General features: G+C 41.0%; 1 protein-coding gene across 1 annotated transcript in view; it reads right to left on the bottom strand.

Annotated features, from left to right (window-relative positions):
• Window positions 1–23,062, bottom strand: part of MEGF10 (multiple EGF-like-domains 10) — a 207,210-nt gene that overhangs the window by 25,381 nt on the left and 158,767 nt on the right. Inside the window, exons 13-16 of the mRNA XM_006886031.1 lie at window positions 8,681–8,827; window positions 7,395–7,529; window positions 6,788–6,916; window positions 2,683–2,811 (exon numbers count right to left, since the gene is read on the bottom strand). Of these exons, the coding sequence (XP_006886093.1) occupies window positions 2,683–2,811; window positions 6,788–6,916; window positions 7,395–7,529; window positions 8,681–8,827 (540 nt within the window). The remainder of the gene's footprint in view (window positions 1–2,682; window positions 2,812–6,787; window positions 6,917–7,394; window positions 7,530–8,680; window positions 8,828–23,062) is intronic.

The raw sequence follows: 23,062 nt of genomic DNA, 5'->3' as shown, positions 1-23,062 counted from the left end.
CAAGCCATTCGAGAGTGAACAAAGACAATGGCGCAGCTCAGCACGTCACAGAAGCTTCTGAACGCCAAAGACAGGACTCTCACAAAGAAGTTATAACTTATGAGTGAGGAAAAGAACAGGCTCATATCTGGAAATTTATCTTTTACTGGTACTCCTGGAGGAAAGGTGAACATCTTCTATCACGATCACCCCAGAGTGCCTGCATGCTCGAGGCCTTTCCTTTCATTCTTCCGCTCAAACACCAAATTCTCGACCCACTTTGCACTGAATAAACACTCCTATCAAAGTTACCTGTTTGCTTTGACTTGTAGCACAAAATATCTCTGCTAACAGATTTGCCCCCAAAATAGTAACAAAAATAAACCAACCACCTTCAAAGCTGTTGTGGAGTCAAGTCTGAATCATAATGTGCCTCCATATATATGTCTGGCTGTATGTTTTATTAAATTAGATATCACCTTCCCTAAAGATGTGTGGTAGAAGGCTTAGCCGGCAAAACTGTCCTCACAGGAGTGTTTTAAGAAAGTAATAAGCCCTTGCACTGTCCCCTCAGTTTCCAAGGTCCAGGCTAAGGGAATCTCAGCGGGGGACATGTGCAAGCCCATTGGCAGACATAGGCCAGCTAGTAGGCATCAGGGTCCTCTGGCATAATGACAATAGGACTCCAGGCTGGCTGCCAAGGATCACATGTGCTTTACATTTTCCTAGTTTATGGTGGTGAGTCTTTAATGAGAGTCAAACTACAAGAAGCAAAGACAAAGCTCAGAAGCTGGTAAGCAGTGACAGCTACCATTACCATGCATTACGTAACGCCTAGCTCTGAGTGCTCTGTCCAGCTCTTGTCATGTATCCTATCCTTTAATCCTCAACAGGAATGGACAGCTATTCCCATCCTATAACAGGAACCCAAGCCTAGAAAACCCTAAGTCACACAGAGAGCAAATAGCAGGACTTAGATTCAAATGCAGGCAGATCTGACTTCAGAGTGCATGGATTCCACTTATAAATGTCCTCCAAATGAAGCAGGGCTTAATTTTAGAAATATTAATAACATCCAAGTATTCCTCTCTAAGGAGTTCAGAAACTTTTTTATTTCTTTTTTTCTCCCCACAGAACTGATCCGGGCAGTCCCACTCCTTTCACGCACCAAGATCTACAGTCACTTTTAGAAAGTTCCAAATGACTGGTTCAGCCTATTCTCTAATTAATATTAAACAAGAATTGCCTTAAGTTCTGACTCAGCTTTCATCCCCAGCTCATTTCTTGATTTTGACATTATTCATTATTATTAATGACGATCATACATCATATGTTCTTATCTCGCCTCTTTTCTTCAGTTGAAGGCAAGAGGGAAAAAGAATAGTCTTTTCTTCACAGTGATGCTCAGCTGGGGAGACCTTTGTTCTTTACATCTTTTGATGCTAAAAACATCATAGAGAAAATGATGTAGAAACCTCCATGGTTAGGACACTACGGGAACACAAAATGGCAAAAAGAACTGGAAATCTGAGCTGAGAAGTAGTTGGTATCTAATTACCACCAGTTACCATTCTAGGTGGGATCACGGTAGAAGATCCAGGAGAGAGTTGAGAGAAAACGTGGAACAAAACTCTAAAACCTAAAAATGGCCAGGCTTTCTGATCTGACAGAGACTCTTAGAACCTACAAGGCTATACACCCTTTGTCACCCCTCAACCTGGAGCAAAACTCACTCTAATTGCTCAACTTTCAGCCAAACAATGAGCAGGACTTTAATGTGACCAGTAATGCCAGGGAGGCACTCATTCTAAGGAATAACCAACTCTTTCAGGTCAAAGGGACAGCATGTTCTTAGAAACAAAGCCCTGATGACAGGAAGGGGTAGAGAAGAAGGAATAATGGAAATCAGAACTTCAGGGAAGATGTGGGGAAAGTGTCATTGCCTTAAGGGCATTGGAACTAAAATTACAAAACAAAATGTGTATGAATGATTGAATGAAAAAAAATCTGTTTTGTATTTCTCTCAAATCAGTTTTCTAAAAGAAATCAAGCAGTAACACCTAACGTGAGGTCCCTGGACCACAACATCAACATCACCAGGAAATTTGTTGGAAATGGAAATAATAAAATCTCACGCTGGACTATTTTATAAGGATACTCTAGGGGTACAGCTCTGAGATTTACCTTTTAATGCGCTTCCAGGTGACTCTGAAGCTCAGATGAGTTGGAGGATCAGTACACTCAATTTTCTCCAAGAACACAAATGCCAAGCACTGAAGCTTGTTGTCTTCACTATCTTTGTAACTATTAGCTTTATCCTAACAGCTGTGCTCCTAGATCACCACTTTTCTATGAACTATATTTATCCTAACATTTGTGATTCTGGAATAAATGACAGGGAGTTTAAGGCACATAATTCTGGTCAAAGAGCAGAGGAGAAAGGAGCTGCACACCATCGCACTATAGCGTGGCTCCAGCTCAGTGTCCAGAGTACCTGGAATATAGAGATACAGAGGCAGAGGGCTTGAAACGTGATTGCTCTGTCTCACTGGGAGACATTCAGAAATCTGGAAGTCCTTGGCTGGGCCAAGTATCCCAGTGGCAGGGACTCTTGGTGAATTCAGATCTTGTATGCAAACAGCAAGGTAGATTCCCGCTTATGTGTGGCTCCTGCTAGGGAATCTCACAAGGCTTGCCACTTACTCTGAGTGCAGTAGAGTCCTGTCCAGCCAGGAGTGCATTTACATTCCCCATCGTAGGCGCTGCAGAAGGCCCCATTGTGGCAGTTGCAGGTGTGGATGCAGTTTGGGCCCCAGTGAGCAGGTGGGCATGCTTAAAAGACAACATGCATGGAGAGGTATGTTAGAATACTGAGGCCAGCACCACACACAGGATCCCACTCACCCTTACACATCTGCTTGCCTGTGAGAGATCAGTGATGTGCTGTAGAACAAACAGGATACACTGCACCAGTTCTGCACTGAAACCCAGAAGGGAGTGCTGACCACAACCACCGCTATTGCAGAGGCACATGTGGATGTGCAGAATACACAGTGACGAAGGTGGCACAAAGCCCATTCACCTCATGTTTACAGATTGAGTTATTGAACAAACGCATGTTCAATGCCTACCACATATCCGGCACTGCTCTAAGCAGAAAGGAGCATAGAGGTCAAGACAAAGTTTGTACCATCTCAGAAAGCAGCAGAGGTAGGCAAGGCAATCAATCAAAAACTATGGTGATAAGTGTTATAAAAATACAAAATAAGAAAATGCAGACCAGAGCAATGTGAACTTATCTTTAGGGAAAGCCTCTCTGCAGAAAGGATATTTGAGCAGAGATCAGTTGGAGAAAAATTGCGTGACTCTGTGTCTTTGATCTCTAAATCCTATACTGAAACTCTAACTCCATCGTTATCATTATAGGCTCAATTTAATTGCTAAGGCTCCCAGTTGTATTTAAGAATTGTTTTACTCATGAGAACTCTTCACTGGAAGAAGCAGGAAACACAGGAAATAATAAAAGTCAATCAGCACAGGCGGCTGCCAATTGAAAACCAATCAGAAACTCAGACAAAGTATATATGAAATAATAATCCAATATTATGGGACATAATGATTTGAACTACAAAAAGAATAAAGTTTTGGGGTTCTTTGTATTCATACGAATGTTTCAAAGACACTATACTTACTTAAAAGAGAGAAGACAATCTATAATTTCTAAGTGATTACCCAGTAGGTCCTATGGGTCATAAAGACAATAAACAAATAAACAATTTTAAAAAGATTATAATTCTCTTATAATTCTGTGCACTGTTTTTTTCTAAAAGCAAAGGAAAAAGAATACCTGACACTTAATATCTAGGAAATATCTTAGAATAAATGAATTTTTTTAAGTACAATGTGCTCATTTTATAAGTGAGAGACAAATTTCGTAGGAAGGTTAATAGTGACTTGTCCAAAGTACCACTGATATGTTCGGTATGTCAGATGAAGCTTCAAAATTCTTGCCTCCACAGAGCAGTCACTGGAGAGGATGTCACACTTGGGAGGGTTGAGGGACAGCACAGGAGAGGAAGACTCTCGATGACATGGATTGATTCAGTGACTGGGGTAATGGGGGTAGAGGTGTTAAAGACAATAAGGTTGGCACAGGATAGGGCAGGGTTCAGGGCCGCTGTACACAGAGTCATTATGAGTTGCAAATGACTTGATGACACATAAAACAACATATGTTAGGTAAATACAGCTTCTAGCTTTCAAGGCCACAGTAAGACTCAAATATTAAAATTATTGACATGTCCAGTTCATGTGACGTTCAATGGAAAACTCTTTATCTGAAATGACTTGCTCCTTAACACACACTTTTCTTTGTAAACCTATGTAAAAATATGTTTACATTGTATTTTTTTAAGATAACTTTCCTGAAATTGGTTTCAGTCCTTATATTGGTAAAAAAACAGAAATAAGGACATTTTATATTCCCAAAAGGTAAATAAAGAGACAGGGCTTTGAAAAATCATTTATCCAAGGACACCTGGCCCTTTAAATGCAATCCCTTAATTTTTCAAAGTCTTTTTTTTCTTTCTAGACAGGATGACAAGTCAAGCAAAAGATAGTAAAGTGATTCCACAAATTCCATAAGGGATTGGAAGGAATCAGTGATCCCCAAGAGAAGTAAAGGCTTTTGGCAAATAAATCAGCTTCCTCTGGAATAATGACGGGGCAAGCAATGCTATAGTCGCCATTCAGGGTACTATTCCAATTTTTGTCCCTTCAAGTACATATCACTTCCAAAAGGGAAAGTGGTCAACTTACAAAATAAAAATAACTTTTAAGAGCTGTGAAGTGTATCAATAATTTTATGATGATGATATTGGTCATCTTCTTTCCTCACAAGAATCTACCTTTCATTTTTTTATTCCTCAAACGGTCCAAAGGCCAAACTGAATCAGTCATTGCTCTTGTAACATACGTAGAGTTAAATAGACTGTGGTAAATGTGCAACATTGAATGAATGAAAACTCAACTTTTCTGTAAACTTTTGTTAAAATAAAAATTAAAATAAAAAAATTTATAAAAATAAGACTGGCAATTTCTGACGTGATCCTCCAGCAAATGGGATGAAACTACGTGAAGGTTTTGTATTTTTTTTTTAAAACACTTTGTCCCCCAAAGAACCACCTTCCTAAGAGCTATGTTTGTTTTTCAAAAAGCTCCACTTCTTTATGCCTGAGAAATGGGATGTAGCATGAACTACTTGAGAAACAGTAACAGGCAGACAGTAAAACAAACTAAAAAACACACCCCACTTCAGGCCACATGTATTGCTCAGTCATTAATAACAGTGAAGTATGGAGTAAATAATTAAGACATTGCAGTGCAAAATTAGTATGTAGTCATTTTAAAAAATTTCTCCTGTGTGCACAGTGGGTGAACTCTACATAAACTGAGTAAATGACATGAAATATATAAGGTATGATGCCAGATTACCAAGTCCATATGTTAGCCCTTGGTAAAAAATTAATTACTTTTAGAAGGCACACTAATCATTGCAAATTATCAATCAATGAGTTTCAGTAAGTGCCATCTCTCATGACATGGGTAATATAAAATTACTTAATAGCTCTTCATAAGGCTCCTCAGCTCTGGTCAGAAGCTTGACACTTGTGGTAGGAGCCGTAGGGAAGCTGAGGTGGACTTAACTATGTGAAGTTTAAGCAATCAAGTCTGCTATCAAGTTAATCTTAATTCAACGTAACGCTATAGGACAGAGTAGAACTTACCACAGGATTTCAGGCTCTCCAAATCTCTACAAGAAGCTTTTCTTGTCTACTGGTAAGAAGCTGCACAGTTAACCAGGAGGCAGCCCTTTGAATCCACTAGCTCTTCTCCAGGAGAAGGATGGACTATCTCCTCCCATGCAATTATTGCCTCTGAAAGCCCACTGGAGGGTCAGCTATAAGTTAATTCCAACTTAACGGTACACAACAACAATACATCTCTACAGAAGCAGGCTATCTCATCTTTCTTCCGCAGGGTGGTTGATGGGTTCAAACCACCAGCCTTGAAATTGGCAGACAGTGTTTTAATGATTGTAGGGCTGTTGCTGTGTGCATTGAGTTGGAGTCAACTCATAGGTGATCCTCCAGCAAGTTTTCAGAGGCAGTAAATCACATAAGAGGAGCTTGCTCATCCTCCTGTGGAGTAGTGGGTGGATTTGAACTGCATGCCTTTGGGATTGCTGCATAGCTTCTTACCACTAAGCCACCAGAGCTCCCTGTTTAAATCCATTGTTGCTGTTGTGTGCTGACAAATCACAAGCAAGTCATAGCTGACCCTCCAGAGGGTTTTCAGAGTTTGTAAATTGCACAGGAGGAGACTGCCCATCCTTCTTCCACAGAGCAGCTGGTGGACTGTGGTGCAGTTTCTTATCACGAGGCCACCAGAGTGCTCTTTAAAATGGCATTAGATTTGACTCATGATCCCAACAGATATCTAAGGCTCACATCATTGACATTCTACTTCTTTACTTCCCAATTCTTAACTCCAGATTGATACAAAGAAGGTGACCTTCTAGTAGACCTTCATTTTAATTTAGTGAATCACAGATCACCAAAATGTGAATAATAAAAATGAAATAGATTTAGCTTCTTCCCTAGACCTCTGCATTGAGCCATACAGGAGGGGAAAAGTAATTAGAAAATAACAATAAAGCTTCAGATTACGAGCATAACGAATTTTAAAATCAACAAATCAAAAGTGTAATTATTTGTTCTGAGAGATTTGAGAATCAAGTAAGACTTACGTTGAGAGCAGTCACTGCCGATCCAACCTGGGTAACACTGACAAGATCTGTCAATGGGGTTACACGTTCCATTGTTGGTGCAGGTACAAATCCCGGCACAGTTTTTCCCAAATCTGCCACTTGGACACACTGTGAAGAAGCTATTTGTCAGAAACTCACAATCATATTCCAGCTAACACAATCCTAGACTCATGGGCCAGCAGAGATTTTAAAGGTCACTTGACCTAGCCCTGGTGTACCACTTTGCCTCCAACATGGCTCATTTTCACAAACTTATGAAGCCAAAGACCCTCATGAAGGCATCACAAATTACAAAGCATCATCACATTTCCTGAAAACCGACTTCCCGGTGTCTCAATCAGGGAGTCACCATCCTTCATGACTTTTCATAGGAGGATGCTCCCAATTAAAAACAGCCTTTTGCACATCTCAGAGAAGGGAGGGATTTTACTGTGTGGTAAGGTGGCTCTTCCAAAGCCCAAGCTGTATCTCCAGGAGCTGCAGACACAGCCCAATGGAGAGGACCGAGAGCTAGTAAGTGGAGAGATGTTCTCTGGGGAAGCTCAGGACAGACTCCCTGTGGTGTGCTCACCCTCACACAGCTCACCTTCATTGCAGAGAGCCCCTGTGAAGCCCGGCAGGCAGTCACACAGGCCAGTGATGTGATGACACGGCCCGCTGCTGTGCACACACTGCGGGCACATCTGGCTGCAGCGGTGCCCGTAGAACCCGGGGGAGCAAACTGGAAACGAACAAGGACCCACAGTCATCCTTCTTCAGATAGATTTCTCTCACATTCTATGTTGGATCTAGTTAAAAGTTTCGGTTAGGCCACATGCGATAAACAGTCACATGCAAATGGGAAAAATAAACTTAAAAAAAGATGCTAAAAATGTACATTTTCCAAGTATAAAAGCTACAACCACACAAGAAACAAGGCCCTTATTCAGTACTGAAATTCTGATTTCCTTAAAGGCAGGAATCCTGTAGTCTTCTATTCCCTACTTATGTCCCTAATTATCCTGAAGCTTAGCCTAGACTGGGGTTCAAAACATTGCTGCTGAACAAATAAATGAATAAATGAATGAATGAAATACTACTCTAAGTAGTAAGAAGTCCCAAATAAGGACTTTCAATGCACGAGTGGATCCGTTATTCTTTAAGAGTCACTCCGGGCAATTAAGTACTAGGTCTACAGTCAGAGTTGTAAAAGAAAGAGGGGTCATCTCCTCCTCTGTGATTTATAGCTTCTGAAAACTTGATGGGGGCTCAGCTATGAGGTAATTCCAGTTCAAAAACTGAACAGCAGCAACCACAGTCAGATTTAGAAGCTGTTTGCTGCTCGTAATGGACCCAAGTTAAGGCTTGTGAATAGTCTTATATTTAATTGTAGATTTTCTAAAATCTTACTAAAAAATTCCACTGAGCATTGTCAACAGCTCTCACTTCTAACCCTGCAGTGCTTTTATCACCCAAACATGGACATTTAGACTCTTGGCAGAGTGCATGAGTAGCTGCAAGGCTTGGCTGATGTTGTCTTCTGGTAATTGAGATAAAGCCAATGCCAAATTGTTGAATAAAATATTTACAGGTCATTGGATTTCTGGAACGCCATTTGCAAGATTTAAGGAGGATCAAGAAACATATTCCTGATGGTAGTGCCAGTGGGCGATGAAATCATTACTGAGAAGACTTGGTTAAAGCCCCATCTGTCAGGTTAATGCTGAAGGTTCTGAAGAGTAAAAGTTCCCAGGAAGTGTCCATCCAGCAAAGGACAGGGTGACCTGTTCCACTCCTCTTTGCCCTCAACTGCAACAGAATGTCACTACAGCATGAGCTGGGGAACACAAATAGCTATTCAGTGCATGGGGCCCAGGGAGGGGAGGCACTTACTTCTCTGACAAGTGGTGCCTCTGAATCCTGGCGCACACTCACAAGTGCCATCATCTGGGGAGCATGAAGCCCCATTTTTGCAGTAGCAGGGCAGGGAGCAGTTGGGGCCCCAGCGTCCCTCAGCACACACGCTGTCACAGTGGACACCTGAAACAACGCACATGGGAGAAGTCTGAGTGAGAGATCTGGCGGGTACTGTGGAGAGTCTAAATCAGAGACAATAGCCAAGGTCATAGCAATCCATCTGAGTTTTCAACAGGCAGCACTGAGTGAAAAGCTGCAAAAGGCTTAAAATCTTTATCATCTCATCCACAGCTTCATTCAAACATAAAGAAATTAAATAAAAAAAGCTCAGAACTTTTTGATGGAGTAAGAAAAGAGCAGAAATAAAATCTTTGTTAGACTGATTTTTCTTTTTTTAGGAGGAGGGTTCAGAGAATGCTCTGTCTATAAAATGCAAAACTTATAAACATTTATTAAGGCATGGTATCAGGTAATTCTCAGCTATTTCACCACCATTGAATTCTTTGTTTTTCCATAAAAATGAGCAAAGTATGAAATGCAAGGCAAAGCAAAATTCAGCTAAATTATTCCACATAAATGAAACTTTCCCCTGGAGAAAATCTTAGGCATAATCTTAAAATATCTTGATGATGCTTTGTGCCAGATAAAAAGATACATTAACATACGCCTCTGAATTCAGCTTTAAAATTTTAATCTAACATTGGACAGGTATAGATAGAATATCACAAGCAGTTATTTATAGCTATCTACACTCTTTATTATTATAAAATGACATACAGGCTTCTAACTTATTTTGAAAAAAGGAAACTTTGGAATCAGTGATGGTGGAATAAACATTAAGCATTATAAAAACCATAAAGAAAATCTGATGTTGTAAAATGAAAAGTGAAGTCAGGTTTTGTTTGAGGTAAATGGAAGTCTCTTGCAAGTTTTTATTTGAAAGTTAATGGGGGCCTCTAGCTTGTAAAAATTCTTCTCAACTCAAAGAAACACTCTTTTCATTGAAAGGCAATTGAGAATGAGTTATAATTAGTGGTGAACTGGTGACCGCTGGCCTCAAACTAAATGAGCACATGATAAGAACAGGCACACACACACACTCTCAAGGATTCCACCACACAAATAACCCACAGCTCAAAGGAAGCTGAGAACGCCATGTTCTGTGTCTTGGTTTCCGCTTTTAAATTGATTAAGAAAAAAAAATGTCATCATGGGTGTTGATAATTGGTGAACAGCCCTTCTTACTGAACTGTAACTCTCTACTTTTTATTGCTCCCTTTTTCTTCTTCTGAAAGTCTCCCACATGGTAAAGGCTGTTAAGTAGGCATGAAAGCACGCAGACTTCATTGTGTCTGGTTCACACCAACAAGGGACTTTTATTTCAGATTGGGCCACTTTTTAAAGAAAGGCTACCAAGCCTGTAATGAAGCCAATTGAGATTTAAATGCTCCACACATAATAAAATATGGAATTTGTGCCTACAATGGTCCCCCTCCCCACCCTTTAGATCACAAATATGTCGTTCTAGAAAATCCCTTTTGAAAAAAGTGAGATAGAATTACAAATTCTATGCCCTTTAAATGTGATATACTAGCAACAGAGTTTTACCGAGTGTTTGTGGTTTTTTTGTTTTTTCTTTTAAACCACTGCTATGCTATTAGAAGGAGCCCTGGAGTGTAGTCGATAGACACCTGTGCTGTTGGCTGAAAGGTCATGCCTCTCTGTAGGAGAAAGATGAGCAATCTCCTCCTGTGCAATTTATAGCCTAAAAAACCTACTAGCAGGTCAGCTATGAGTCAATTCTGACCAGACAACAAGGACTTTAAATTTTTGATGCCACTAGACACTATAACCGAAAATGAATAGGCAGAAAATGTAATTTCTTACTTATCATTGCGGAGCTGAGTTGTTGAGCACCATCGAGTGGAAAACCTACCCACAGCTAACCCTCCAGCAGGTTTTCAGACCATGTACCTTTGGGATTGAAGTGTAGTTACTTAACCACTAGCCCAGCAGACTGTATATGTCTGTATATGTTACCAGCTGCTCCTCAGGAGAAGGATGGACAATCTCCTCCTGTGAGATTAACTGCCTCTGAAAACCCACCAGAGGGTCAGCTATGGGTCAGTTCTAACTCTACAATAAACAACAAAAGACACTATAAAACCCCATGCCGCACACCCCAGTCCGTCAGTTTGTGGTGGGTTAAGTGTTGCTAGGATGCTTGTAGCTATGCAGGATCAAGCAAAGTATTCACATTGGATCACCAGTAAGATTACGCACAGTTCCTAGGTTTCAGGGGACCTTCTGGACCGGAAAGGACTAGGAAGAAAAACCTGGTAACTTGATTCTGAAAAATCATCTAATGAAACCTCTATGGATCACAGAGTATTATCCATGTTTTTGATGTGGTTATTTTGGATGCATTATCAAAAGGGCCAGATCACTGGATAAAGATACTTTGTTTAGTCAAGTGGAGAGTGAGTGAGGGCAAAGGAAACCTTCAATGAGACGGAGTGACACAACAGACTCAAACATCAATGATCATGAAGATGGCACAGGACCAGGTAATATCTTGTTGGTCTACATGAGGTCATCATGAAATGGAGTTGACTAGATGGCAACAACAGTACTAGGCAGATGCAATAAACATGTTGAATAGAAAACTACTGGAAATGAGCTGTAAACATAATATGAGGTACGTGTCAAAGACAGTAACCTGTTACAGGCTTTACTCTGTTCAAATCCGTATCCTCAGCCCTATGACCCAGAGCCATGGCTCCGTGAAACAAGCTAGAAGAAAGTATAACCACCCTGGACATTTGATTTGAAGTTATTCAGGAAAATTCCCAGTAAGAACTTTGACGGAGAAGAAGCTGAGTAGATATCTGGTTAATATAACCATCATTTTACAAATTATTTCTGGTTTTATACACACTTTTGTGGGTTCATGGTTTAGGAGTGGAAGGAGAACCATCTATGATGATTTAATTTTATGAACTTGAGCCAAGCCTCTTCTTCACTTTGCACTTAATAACTGTAGTTAAGATGGAACGAACCATACTTTAGGCCAAAAAGTATACGATGCTTTCTTATATTATAGGTTGTAATGATTTATGGGTGACATAATATATTCTTAATCAGAGCGTATTAAGAAAAATGACTTCATGCCATATTGGCAAATCTGAATAAAGTGATCCTTCATTTCCTGATTTCTCCATGCACCTTAATAGGTTTGTCCAACTGGTTAGCATAACCATCAGTCATAATCAACTTTATCCAGGTAATTCTGGTACAAAGAATATGGCCCATGATATAGAAAGCAGAGACATTGCAAAGATAAGCATTCTTCAAGTAATTTACCCATCATTCCATTTCTAGAGAACCATAAGCAATTCTAAGGGCCATCTTCTCAAACTTCCTGTCTCCAATTTTACATTTCAAACTAACAAAGCTTATTTCTAAATAACATTTTATTGGTATTGATTTTTACAATTTTATATTGGTTTGCTTGCAAAGTTCGTATACTTTGTGTTTCACACCATTCTTCATTCATATTGTATTTTTACAATAATTCCTATGACTTATGCTTTAAAGATTCCTTCTTCCCCCCCACCTTGTTGTGTACTGATTCAACAGGCACAGGAGGAGATTGCCCCTCCTTCTCCAGGGGCGCATCTGGTGGTTCAAACCATGCACCTTGGAGATTGCAATGCAGGTTCTTGCCACTTCCCTTCATGCATTATGCTTTATAAAACCATTGGATCTTGCCCATCATTACACAATCTTTTCAAGTCTCTGCCACATCTCTCATATCCTTCACCTGCTCCCTTCACCCACCAAACTGTGCAACCCTGTGATTTTGCCCTCACCCTCCTCACCCCTCTGCTCCCACCCCTTCCACCTTTGGATCCCCATACATGTTTTACTAGTTATCTTTCTACTTTTACAATCATGGTCTTGTGCAGTATTTGTTCTTATGATGCTGAGTTAGTTCACTCAGCATAATGCTCTCCAGTCTCTCGTAAGTTATATAGTATTCTTCAAAATCATTGCTTCTGAGTGCTGCATAGTATTCCATTGTGTGAATGTACCACAATTTCTTAAGCCACATTTATAAATTACTTTTATAGCAGGATTGTAAAGACATCTGATCTTCAAATGAAAATTCTTTTACCAATTTTCTTCCTGATCCCCTTAAAATTGAAGCTTTTCTTATTTTTCTATGACCAGTAAGAACGAATCATCATTTCTATGGATATTAGGTGTCAGTCTAGAGACTAAAGTGCATCTAATTCAGGCCATGGTATTCACAATTACTTGATATGTATCAGAGAGCTTACAACAACTAAAGATGACTGAAGTAGAACTGACGCCTTTGAGTCATGGTGCAAGAGAAGAGTCTTGAACATATCTTGGGCCATCAAGAGAATGAACAGGTCTATCTTGAAGAGGACAAAATGAAGCTACTCCTGGGAGGTAAGGATTTTGAGGCTCCGTCGCACATACTTGTACCTGACCAGGAAGGACCAGTCCTTGAAGATAAACATCATGTTTGGAAGGCTAGATGGATGGCTCAGAAGAGGAAGACTCCAGATGAAATGAATTGACATAGTGACAAGGGTAATGGGGGGGAAGTGTATCAGACAGTGAGACTCGCTCAGGATAGAGCAGGGTTCAGAGCTATTTATTGTACATAAAGTTGTTATGAATTGCAAAAGACTCAATGGCACAAGATAACAACACTCTATTTAAAGAGAGCCCTGGTAGTGCTGTATAAAACTGTGCTAACTCAAAGGCAGTGCTTCTCTGGTGGCTGGAACCTGCCAGTTGCTCTGCGATAGAAAGATGGGCAGCCTCCCGTCATGTGATTCACAGCCTTGGAAACGTGCTGGAGGGTCAGCTATGAGTTGGACCTAACTTGAAGGCAATGAAAGTGAGAGAGAATATTTAAAGTCAAATAGACATGATGTCTTGGCCAGGGAGGAGGCTATTTCAGAAAAAGTAGAAAGCTTTCTTTGCCACACTCTTGTCGTGCCATAATCTCTTGTTGACACTTCTGCCTTTATCCACAGATGTTCTGTGCCCTCCTCTTAACATTCTTCTTATTTTCTAGTCTACAAAGAACAATATAAATTAATTCTTATAGACGTGTTACCTTCACTGGAGATTATGAATATTTCAAAAGTCTAAGAAATAAGTCTCTAATTGTGAAATTTCCTGTAGTGAGACTCACAGACGAAGTGTTGAATAAATGTTTCTCTATATTCGGACCAAGAAGCAGCCAAGGACAGAGCAAGGAGACACTACTTGGTTCAAAATCAAGAAGGGGGCCCATCAGGGATGTATTCTGTCTCCATACCTTTTAAATCTGTATACAGAACAGATCATCCAAGACGCTGGGCTGTACGAGGAGGAATGTGGCATCAGATTGGTGGAAGAGTCATCAACAACCTGTGTTATACAGATTACACAACCCTGCTCGCTGAAACTGAATCGCTTGCTGCAGAAGGTCAAGAACTGCAGCCTTCAATACAGATTGAAGCTCAACGTCAAGAAAACAAAGATTCTCACCACTGGGCCAATTGGCAGCAGTATGGATGATGAAGAGATTTAGATAGTTTAGTTTACTTGGCTCCACAGTCAACACTTTTGGTAACAGCAGCCAGGGAATCAAGAGAAGAATTGCATTTGGAAATTCATCTATGAGGGACCTCTCAAGACTACTGAAGAGCAATGATATCAGGCTGGAGACTGAGGTGCTCATGATACAGGCTTCGCAATTACGTGCTATGCATCAGAGAGTTGGACAGTGGGTAGGGATGACAGAAAGAGAATTGATGCCTTTGAGCTGTGGTGCTGGAGAAGAGTGTTGAACATATTATGGAATGCTAGGGAACAAACAGGTTTGTCTTGGAGAGGGTGAAGCCAGAGTGCTTCTTGGAGTCAAGGATTCTGAAGCTTCACCTGACATACTTTAGGCGTGTTGTAAGGAAGGACTGGTCTTTGGAGAGGGACATCATGTTTGGGCGAGTGGAGGGGCGGCACAGGAGAGGAAGACCCTCAATGAGATGGATCGATTCTGTGATTAGGGTGGTGGGAATGAATGTGTCAGAGAAGGCAAGGTTAGTACAAGCTAGAGCAGGGTTTAGGGCTCTTGTACGCAGGGTCGCTATGAATCACAAGCAACTCGATGGCACATAAAAACAATTCATATTAGACATATGGCTGCTGGTAGAATCTTGGATTGACACAATGACTCCAACAGTGAGCTTAAGCACAGCAGAGGTTTTGAACATGTAGAAGAGTTGGTCAGGTCTTCATTCTGTAGCACAGAGGGTTGCTATGAATCAAAGCAAACTCAACACCACCTAACAACACCATGCTCTTGTTGTATGGCCAGCTCTGCGGCGACACTTTCTCTGAGATAAGGAGCTGTGAGTTTGTTTCCAGCATACCCTTGGGTGTGTGTATCTATCTGTGTATCCTTTAATTGTTCCCACTGATCTCATCAATTCTTTACCATATTTTTGCAAGCCATGCTTTGTTTCCTTATATATCATCAAAGAAAAATATTCAGCTCAACAAATGTTGAAGGGATGTGGCAGGCTTTTAGCCCTGTTGATGGATATATTGATGGGAAGTTGTCAAACAGAAGTCGCTCCAGGGTGATAAGGTGCACTAACTTTTACCAGGTATGTGGTCAGAAAAGGAAGTAACTTAGAAAGGAGGAGATGCGGATACAAGGATAAAGAAACAGTGGGTGGCAGACTCAGAGGCCCCCCAAAATAGATGTATATTTTTCAGAAATCACATGTTACCCATGAGTGCGATTTTGGGGCTGAGAGCAGTAGGAGAGGATTGTGAGCCACTGCGCAGTGTCCTGACATGAATTGTAATGTAAGCTTCAGGTTGGTGTTATAGGGACTGAATGAGCAATATTTAAGTAGAAGAGACATGTAAGCAAGTTCGTATCTTGTAAAAGGGTAGAAGACATTTGCAGGCTGTGAGCCATTCAGGTGTTGAAGCTACCCAGGTGAAATATGTAAAAAACAATCAGATCTTGAACTAAGTCAATAGCAGTTAGGATGCAGGGGCTGGGTGCATTCTGGAAAGATATAGGAGCACTCTAATGAGTAGCCGCAGGAAGTTGGCTTCTCTCTGGTTCTTTGAATCCATCAGCAACTCTATGTGAGAAAAAATGAGCAATTTCCTCCTATATGACCTGTTGTTGTGTATTATAGAGTTGAAACCAATCCATAGCTGACCCTCTCGTGGGTTTTCAGAGGCAATTAATTGCATGGAGGAGACTGCCTATCATTCTCTCTTGGAGCAGCTGGTGGCCTTGAACTGCATGCCTTTGGGATTGTAGCACAGCTTCTTGCCACTAGGTCACCCGGGCTCCCTACACCCTCTGAAACACAACAGAGAGTCCCTATAAGTCAGTTCTGACTTGATGACAATGAGAGAGGAAAAAGTACAGATGCAGAAGCTTCCTTTCTTCCCACTCCACTCAGAGTAGTGAATTCTGGAAATTCCATGAAAGAGAGAGGATGCTTGCTTGGTTTTGCTCACTGCAATGCTCAGCACATGAAAGCTGTTAAGTATTTGTTGAATCAATAAGCAAAGTTGTTTCTTTCCAACATAACACTCAGAACCACTTTCCAATGGCCTAGAACAGCTATATATACCCTTCTTTGAATCCCTTAGGAAAGGAAATATAAACAAGCCATGACCTTAGCAGATTTATATTTTGTGTATGCAAATGTATCCCTACTTAGGCCAGCAGTTCTCAGGCCTGCCTTGCTTGCTGTTGAGAAGGTATCTTTGATGATCTCAGGGCGGTGATTTCTGTCAGCCCCCAGACTGCAACAAAGCAACAGAATTACGCAACTACTTGAGAAAATTAATTTGGCATGTTTACTACAGGACAGATAAAGACTTTAATACTAGCCACTCCAGGAAATAATTTCCTAAGGAAGGGGCAAATGTGGCGAGGGTATCTTTAAATTACAGGAATATCAGATGCAAGGGAAGCATTTCTTCTGATAAATGGTATAATGCTGATAAGGAGATCTGTCAGGGACTGTTTTTGCCAGGATGAGGACAAAGAGCTCTTTGATAGCCTTCGCAAGTTGCTAGGCAATGGCTGAATGATCGTGATAAACTTCAGCTAAGCAGCTCTAAAGAAATGTTCGTGCATTTCATGCCTGATGCATTATGCCAGCGGCCTCAATGGGAAATCAGCATTCTCTGGACATTGGTGATTGCATGAATGCGGGAAATTAATCATCTGGGGTGTCATTATTTCCCCTCACAGAGGTATAACCCAAACTCCCTGCCCTGCTTAATTATCTCTATTCCTTATGCCAGTATTGCAATTTGTGGGGAGTTAATGAATGAAAGAAATGAGTCCGATTCAATGTCTCATTCCTGGACACCAAGCTATTAAGCATACATTAGAGCAAAGAGAGACATTTGTTAATAAGTAGACCTGAGGGATGTATTGGATTTAGTCATAATGTCATTCATACTTTTTCCACTTTTCTAATTTTCCAAAGAAGAAACCAGCACGGTACAGTTGTGTACAGATGGAGTTCACAGGCATGCGCTCTTCTGCTGACGAGTGTCTACCCTGAGCAAGCCTGAGCTCCTGCAGTTCTCAATATGATCACTTTGTCTTCCTGTTCCCACTGTCCAAGCCATCTGGGTATGGAGGATGTACAGATATGCAAAACATGGTTGTCAAAGCAAATATTTCTACGCAAGTACTATGAATTTTAGAAGGGCATTAAAAAGAAATTTGCTTTATATGAGTCGTCAGTAGGGAAAATCCTTGGTAAGTTATGTGAGGCAAAGATGTTTACATTTGCAGCTGGAAAAGAAAATGACCAGACAGCATGGGCTGCCTTAGTCTAGACCCCCAAGAAATGTAAACAACACAGGATCCTAGGCAAATGGGGCAATCTGGGAACTTGGAGGCCTATATTTCTGTAACTTTCTTTTCAGAAAGCAAGCCCCTCCTTCTACGCTTACTTCAGATGCCCAGGGGTCTGTTTTTATTGAGCTTTCTTTCCCTAACATCACTCAAAGAGCCCTGCAGGGCGACTCTTGTGTGTATACATACACATTCTCTATATTCTTCAGTACCTCCAAGGGTCAGTAAGCCAGTCATTTGCATATGTAGGTAATTGAGTGATTGCGTGTTAATGAAAGTTCATTTGCTTTAAAGTAACACCTCCCCCTCAAAGTGGTGGATTAGCCAATAAACATAGTAAACACAAATTTATTTACTAATCTGTAGTAAACAATTTCCCAGGGGAAACTGTTCTCTACAGGTTAAAGACACTAGTAAATTCACTTTGACCTTGTTTTCTGAATATTCCATCACTGTCAGGGATTGTAAGTTTGAAAAAAAGCTGCAATTTTCGTAGGAAAGTTGGGACAGACACATACCCCGAAGAGAATCTTTGAGGTGTTGGGGGGGAAATGAAATGGCATCCTATGGATTAGTAAATAAGCCCAAGAAAGCTTGTGCTCACTTTGCTAATTGGATAATCAAATAATGTTTTGCACTCAACTGTCACCCGAAAAAGGAAGCCAGGTCTACCCTAATTGTAATAATTTATGTATCAATAAGTCCTCTAATAAGCCATATTGGAGGGTTGTAGTCCCTGAAATAGCAGTCCACGTATCCAAGGGGTCCCATTTGGTCTTTCTCTAGTAACTTGGGAAAGAGAGATAGCTGTTCCTTCTGGAGAAGGGCTGGGGCCACACCAGGCTTAGATCTGCTTGCTGGGATGACCTGAGATGCCTGACTCCTATTACAATCTCTTCCCTCCTATGCCCCCTTCTTGGCTTGAGTCAATGGAGCACTCTTCTTCTCCCCACATTCCTCTATCCCTTTGTCTAATAGTCGCTCCTTCGTACCTCCAAGATTCAGTGAGGTTTACTGGCATTCTGAATGAAACAAGGGAACACCAAATGGTTTAATATCAGGAAAGTGTGTGTCAGGATTATATCCTTTCTCCATACCTATTCAATTGAATGCTAAGCAAACCATTCATTAAGCCAGACTTTATGAAGAAGAATGTGAAATCAGGATTGGAGGAAGACTCATCAACAACCTGTGTTATGCAGATGATATAACCTTGCTTGTTGAAAATGAAGAGAACTTGAAACACTTGCCGCAGAAATCAAAGACTATAGCCTTCAATATGAATTGCTTCTCAAAATCAAGAAAATGAAGATCCTTACCACTGGGGAAATAGTCAACATGATGTAAGAGGGAGAAAAGATTGAAACTGTCAATGATTTCATCTCTTTGGATCAATAATCAAAACTCTTGGTATGAGAAGTCAGAGATAAGGAGCCATATTGCTTTGTGAAAGTATTTAATTCTATTTTGTGAGAGTATTTAATATTTTGACAAAATATTATCAAAGACCTCTCCAAAATATTAAAGCGCAAAGATGTCACTTTGAAGACTAGGCTGCATGTGATTCGGGCCATAGTCTTCTCAATCACCTGCAACATATCAAAGAGCTAGACAATGAAAAAGAATGAGATAAGAATTAATGTCTTTGAGTTGTGTTGGAGAAAAGTACTGAGTATCCCATGGATTGCCAAAAGGATGAAGAAGAATATCTTGGAAAATGTGAAGCCAGAGTCCTTCTTGGAGGGAAGGATGGCAAAGCTTAGTTTCTTAGACTTTGAACATATTGCTAAGAGAGACTATTCTTTGGAAAGGGATATCATGTTTGTAAGGGTGGGGCGTCAATGAAAGAGAGATGAAATAGATTGATAAAAGGTGATTACAGCAATGGGCTGAGTGTATCAAAGATGGCAAGGATGGCACAGGATAGAACAGGACTCAAATCCATTGTTCACAGAGTCACTGAGTCATACATGGCACCTAACATTAACAACAATCTATTTTTAATGAACTCAGAAGAATTGACACCTTTGAACTATAGTGTTGGAGAAGAGTGCTGAAAATCTCATGGACTGTCAAAAGAACAAACAGATATAGATATAAATGTCTTAGAGAAGATGCAGCCAGAGTACTTCTTGGAGGTAAAGGTGATAAAGGGTCACCTAACATACTTTGGGTATCTAGGAGAGGCTATTCCTTGGAGAAGGACATTGTGCTTGGAAAGGTGGAGGGACAATGGAAGAAAGGAAGACCCTCAACCAAGTGGATTGACACAGTGACTGCAGCAATGGGCTTGAGTGTGTTAGAATTTGTGACAACAGACAAGGATAAGATAAAGTTTAGATTTGTAGCTCATGTTGTTGTTGTTGTTGTTATGTACCGTCGAGTCATTTGCGACTCATAGCGACCCTATGTACGACAGCCCTAAACCCTGCTCTATCCTGTGCCAATCTCATTGCCTCTGACACACCCATCCCGATTACCTCAGTCACTGAATCAATCCACCTCATAGAGGGTCTTCCCCTCCTGCGCTGTCCCTCCACTCTACCCAGCATGATGTCCATCTCTAAAGACCTGTTTCTCCTTACAACATGTCCGAAGTATGTCAGGTGAAGCCCCAGAATCCTTGCCTCCAAGGAGCAGCTTGGTTTAACCCTCTCTAGGATGAATCTGTTTGTTTTCTTGTCAGTCCATGGTACATTCAATACTCTTCTCCAGCACCACAGCTCAAAGGCGTCAATTCTCCTTCTATCCTCCCTAGTCATTGTCCAACTCTCTGATGCATAACAAGTGATGGCAAAAACCATGGCCTGTATCAGGCGGACCTTAGTCTCCAGAGAGACACCGTTGCTCTTCAGTACTTTAGAGAGGTCCCTAACAGCAGACTTTCCCATCGCAATACGTTTTTTGATTTCCTGGCTACTGGTGCCAAGAGTGTTGACCGTGGAGCAGAGCAAACTGAAGCTGTGAACAATCTCAATCTCTTCACTAGCCATCCTGATGCTACCGATTGGTCCAGTGGTGAGAACTTTTGTCTTCTTAACATTGAGCCTCAATCCATATTGAAGGCTGCAGTCCTTGACCCTCTGCAGTAAGTGCATGAGGTCCTCCTCAGTTTCAGTGAGCAGGGCTATGTCATCTGCATAACGCAGATTGTTGATAGATAGTCCACCAATCCTAACGCCACGCTTCTCCTCATAGAGCCCAGCCTCTCGGATAATCTGCTCTGTATACAGGTTGAAAAGGTATGGAGACAGGACACATCCCTGGCATACACCCTTCCCAATTTTGAACCATGCAGTGTTGCCCTGCTCTGTTCTGACTACTGCCTCTTGGTCCAAGTATAGGTTTCGCATTAGCACAATTAAATGTTCTGGGATTCCCATTCTTTTCAGAGTCAGCCACAGTTTGTTATGATCCACGCAGTCAAATGCCTTTGCATAATCAATGAAACATAGATAGACATTCTTCTGGTATTCTCTGCTTTCAGCTAAGATACATCTAACATCAGCTACAATATCCCTAGTACCACGACCCCTTCTAAACCCAGCCTGGACTTTTGGCAGTTCTCAGCTGATGTACTGTTCCAGTTGTTTTTGTATAATCTTCAGTAGAATCTTGCTTGCATGTGAAATCAATGATATTGTTCTGTAGTTTCCATACTCAGTTGGGTCGCCCTTCTTTGGGATGGGAACAAATATAGACCTCTTCCAGTCAGTTGGCCAAGTGGTTGTTCTCCAGATTTCTTGGCACAACTTGGTGAGCACATCCACGGCAGCATCTGTTAGCTGAAATATATCAATTGGCATACCATCTATTCCGGGGGCCTTATTTTTTGCTATTTCCTTCAAAGCAGCTTGAACTTCTGCCTTCATCACCATAGGCTCTGGCTCAAATGCTATTTCATTAAATTCTTTTGTATCTGCCAATTCTTTTCGATAAAATGACTCAGTGTATTCCTTCCATCTTCTTTTGATATCTCCTGGATCATTTAACATTCTGCCTAAAGCATCCTTGATTGTAGCAACTTGAGGTTTGAATTTGTTCTTCAGTTCCTTGAGTTTAAGAAATGCTGAACGAGTTCGGCCCTTTTGATTTTCCAATTCTAGCTCCTCGCACATTTCATTGTATTATTTTGCTTTGTCATTCCGTGCTGCCTTTTGGAATCTTCTGTTCAGCTCTTTAGTGTCTTAGATTCTTCTTTGTACTCAAAGAGCCACTACAAGCCGTACTCAACTCAATGGCCTTTTACAGTAACAACTACAAAAAACTCTAGTATAAATACTTCTAGTACTTTACCAATAGAAAAAAAATTTGTTAAAGAAATGCTTTCTTGGGCAGGCCCCTCCTCAGTAACTAGAGTAATTAGGTGCAGTCCAGAACAGTATACAGGCTGCTAACTGCCAATACTTAGGCTATCAGAACAGCTTTAAAAATTACAAATGAAGTAGGGTTTTGTAGATTGTGAACTACCCAAGAACCCTTGGAAAGATGAAAGTCAAGGTAGAAATTCAGTTTGCACACTTCCTGTCAAAAAGTGCTCCCAGAGAGGTTGCAGACCTTCTCCAAGCTTGTGGAAAGTTACTTTAAGAGTAGGAAGTAATTGCAAAGACCATGGTTTGGATCAGGCATACCTTGGTCTCTTGATTGACATCATTGCTCTTTAGCACTCTAGAGAGGTGCCTGGTGGCAGATTTTTCTAATAAAACTTGTCTTTTGATTTCCTGACTACTGGTGCCAAGAATGTTGATTGTGGAGTTCAGCAAGCTGAAATTATGAATAATATCAGTTTCTTATCCACCTATCACAGTGCTACTGATTGGCCCTATAGTGAGAATCTTTTATCTTCTTGACATCAAGCAGGTTTGTCCTAGAGAGGGTAAAACCAGGTTGTTCCTTTCAGCAAGAATTGTGAAGCTCCAGCGGACTAAACTGGGCATGTTGTCAGGAAGGACCAGTCCTTGGGGAAGGGTATTCTGCTTGGAAGGATGGAGATACAGCACAAGAGAGAAAGATCTAGAAGGAAATGAATTGACACAGGAACAAGGGTAATTGTGGTAGGTGAGTCAAAAACAGATTGGCTCAGGATAGAACAGGGTTCAGAGCTATTGCACATAGGTTCACAAGTGGCTTGATGCACATAACAACTTTAAGAGTTGGCAGCAGCTCCATTCTCTGCCTTACTTACTCTTCAGATTCTCATTTAGTAGGTGTAAAATGTTGTTATGTGCCATCAAGTCATTTGTGACTCATAGTGACCCTATGTACAAGATCTCCAAACGCTATTCTATCCTGTGCCAACCTAGCCATCTCATATACACTTATTCCCACTGTTCCAGTCACAGAATCGATCCATCTCATTGAAGGTCTTCCTCTCCTTCGCCGCCCCTCCACTCTGCCAAACATGATGTCCCTCTCCAAGG

Source organism: Elephantulus edwardii, unplaced genomic scaffold (assembly GCF_000299155.1).
Source record: "Elephantulus edwardii isolate Elephantulus edwardi_28Jun2011 unplaced genomic scaffold, EleEdw1.0 scaffold00046, whole genome shotgun sequence".
Lineage (NCBI taxonomy): Eukaryota > Metazoa > Chordata > Mammalia > Macroscelidea > Macroscelididae > Elephantulus > Elephantulus edwardii.
Note: the sequence above shows the minus strand (reverse complement) of the source record. Positions and strands in the feature narration are given on the sequence as shown.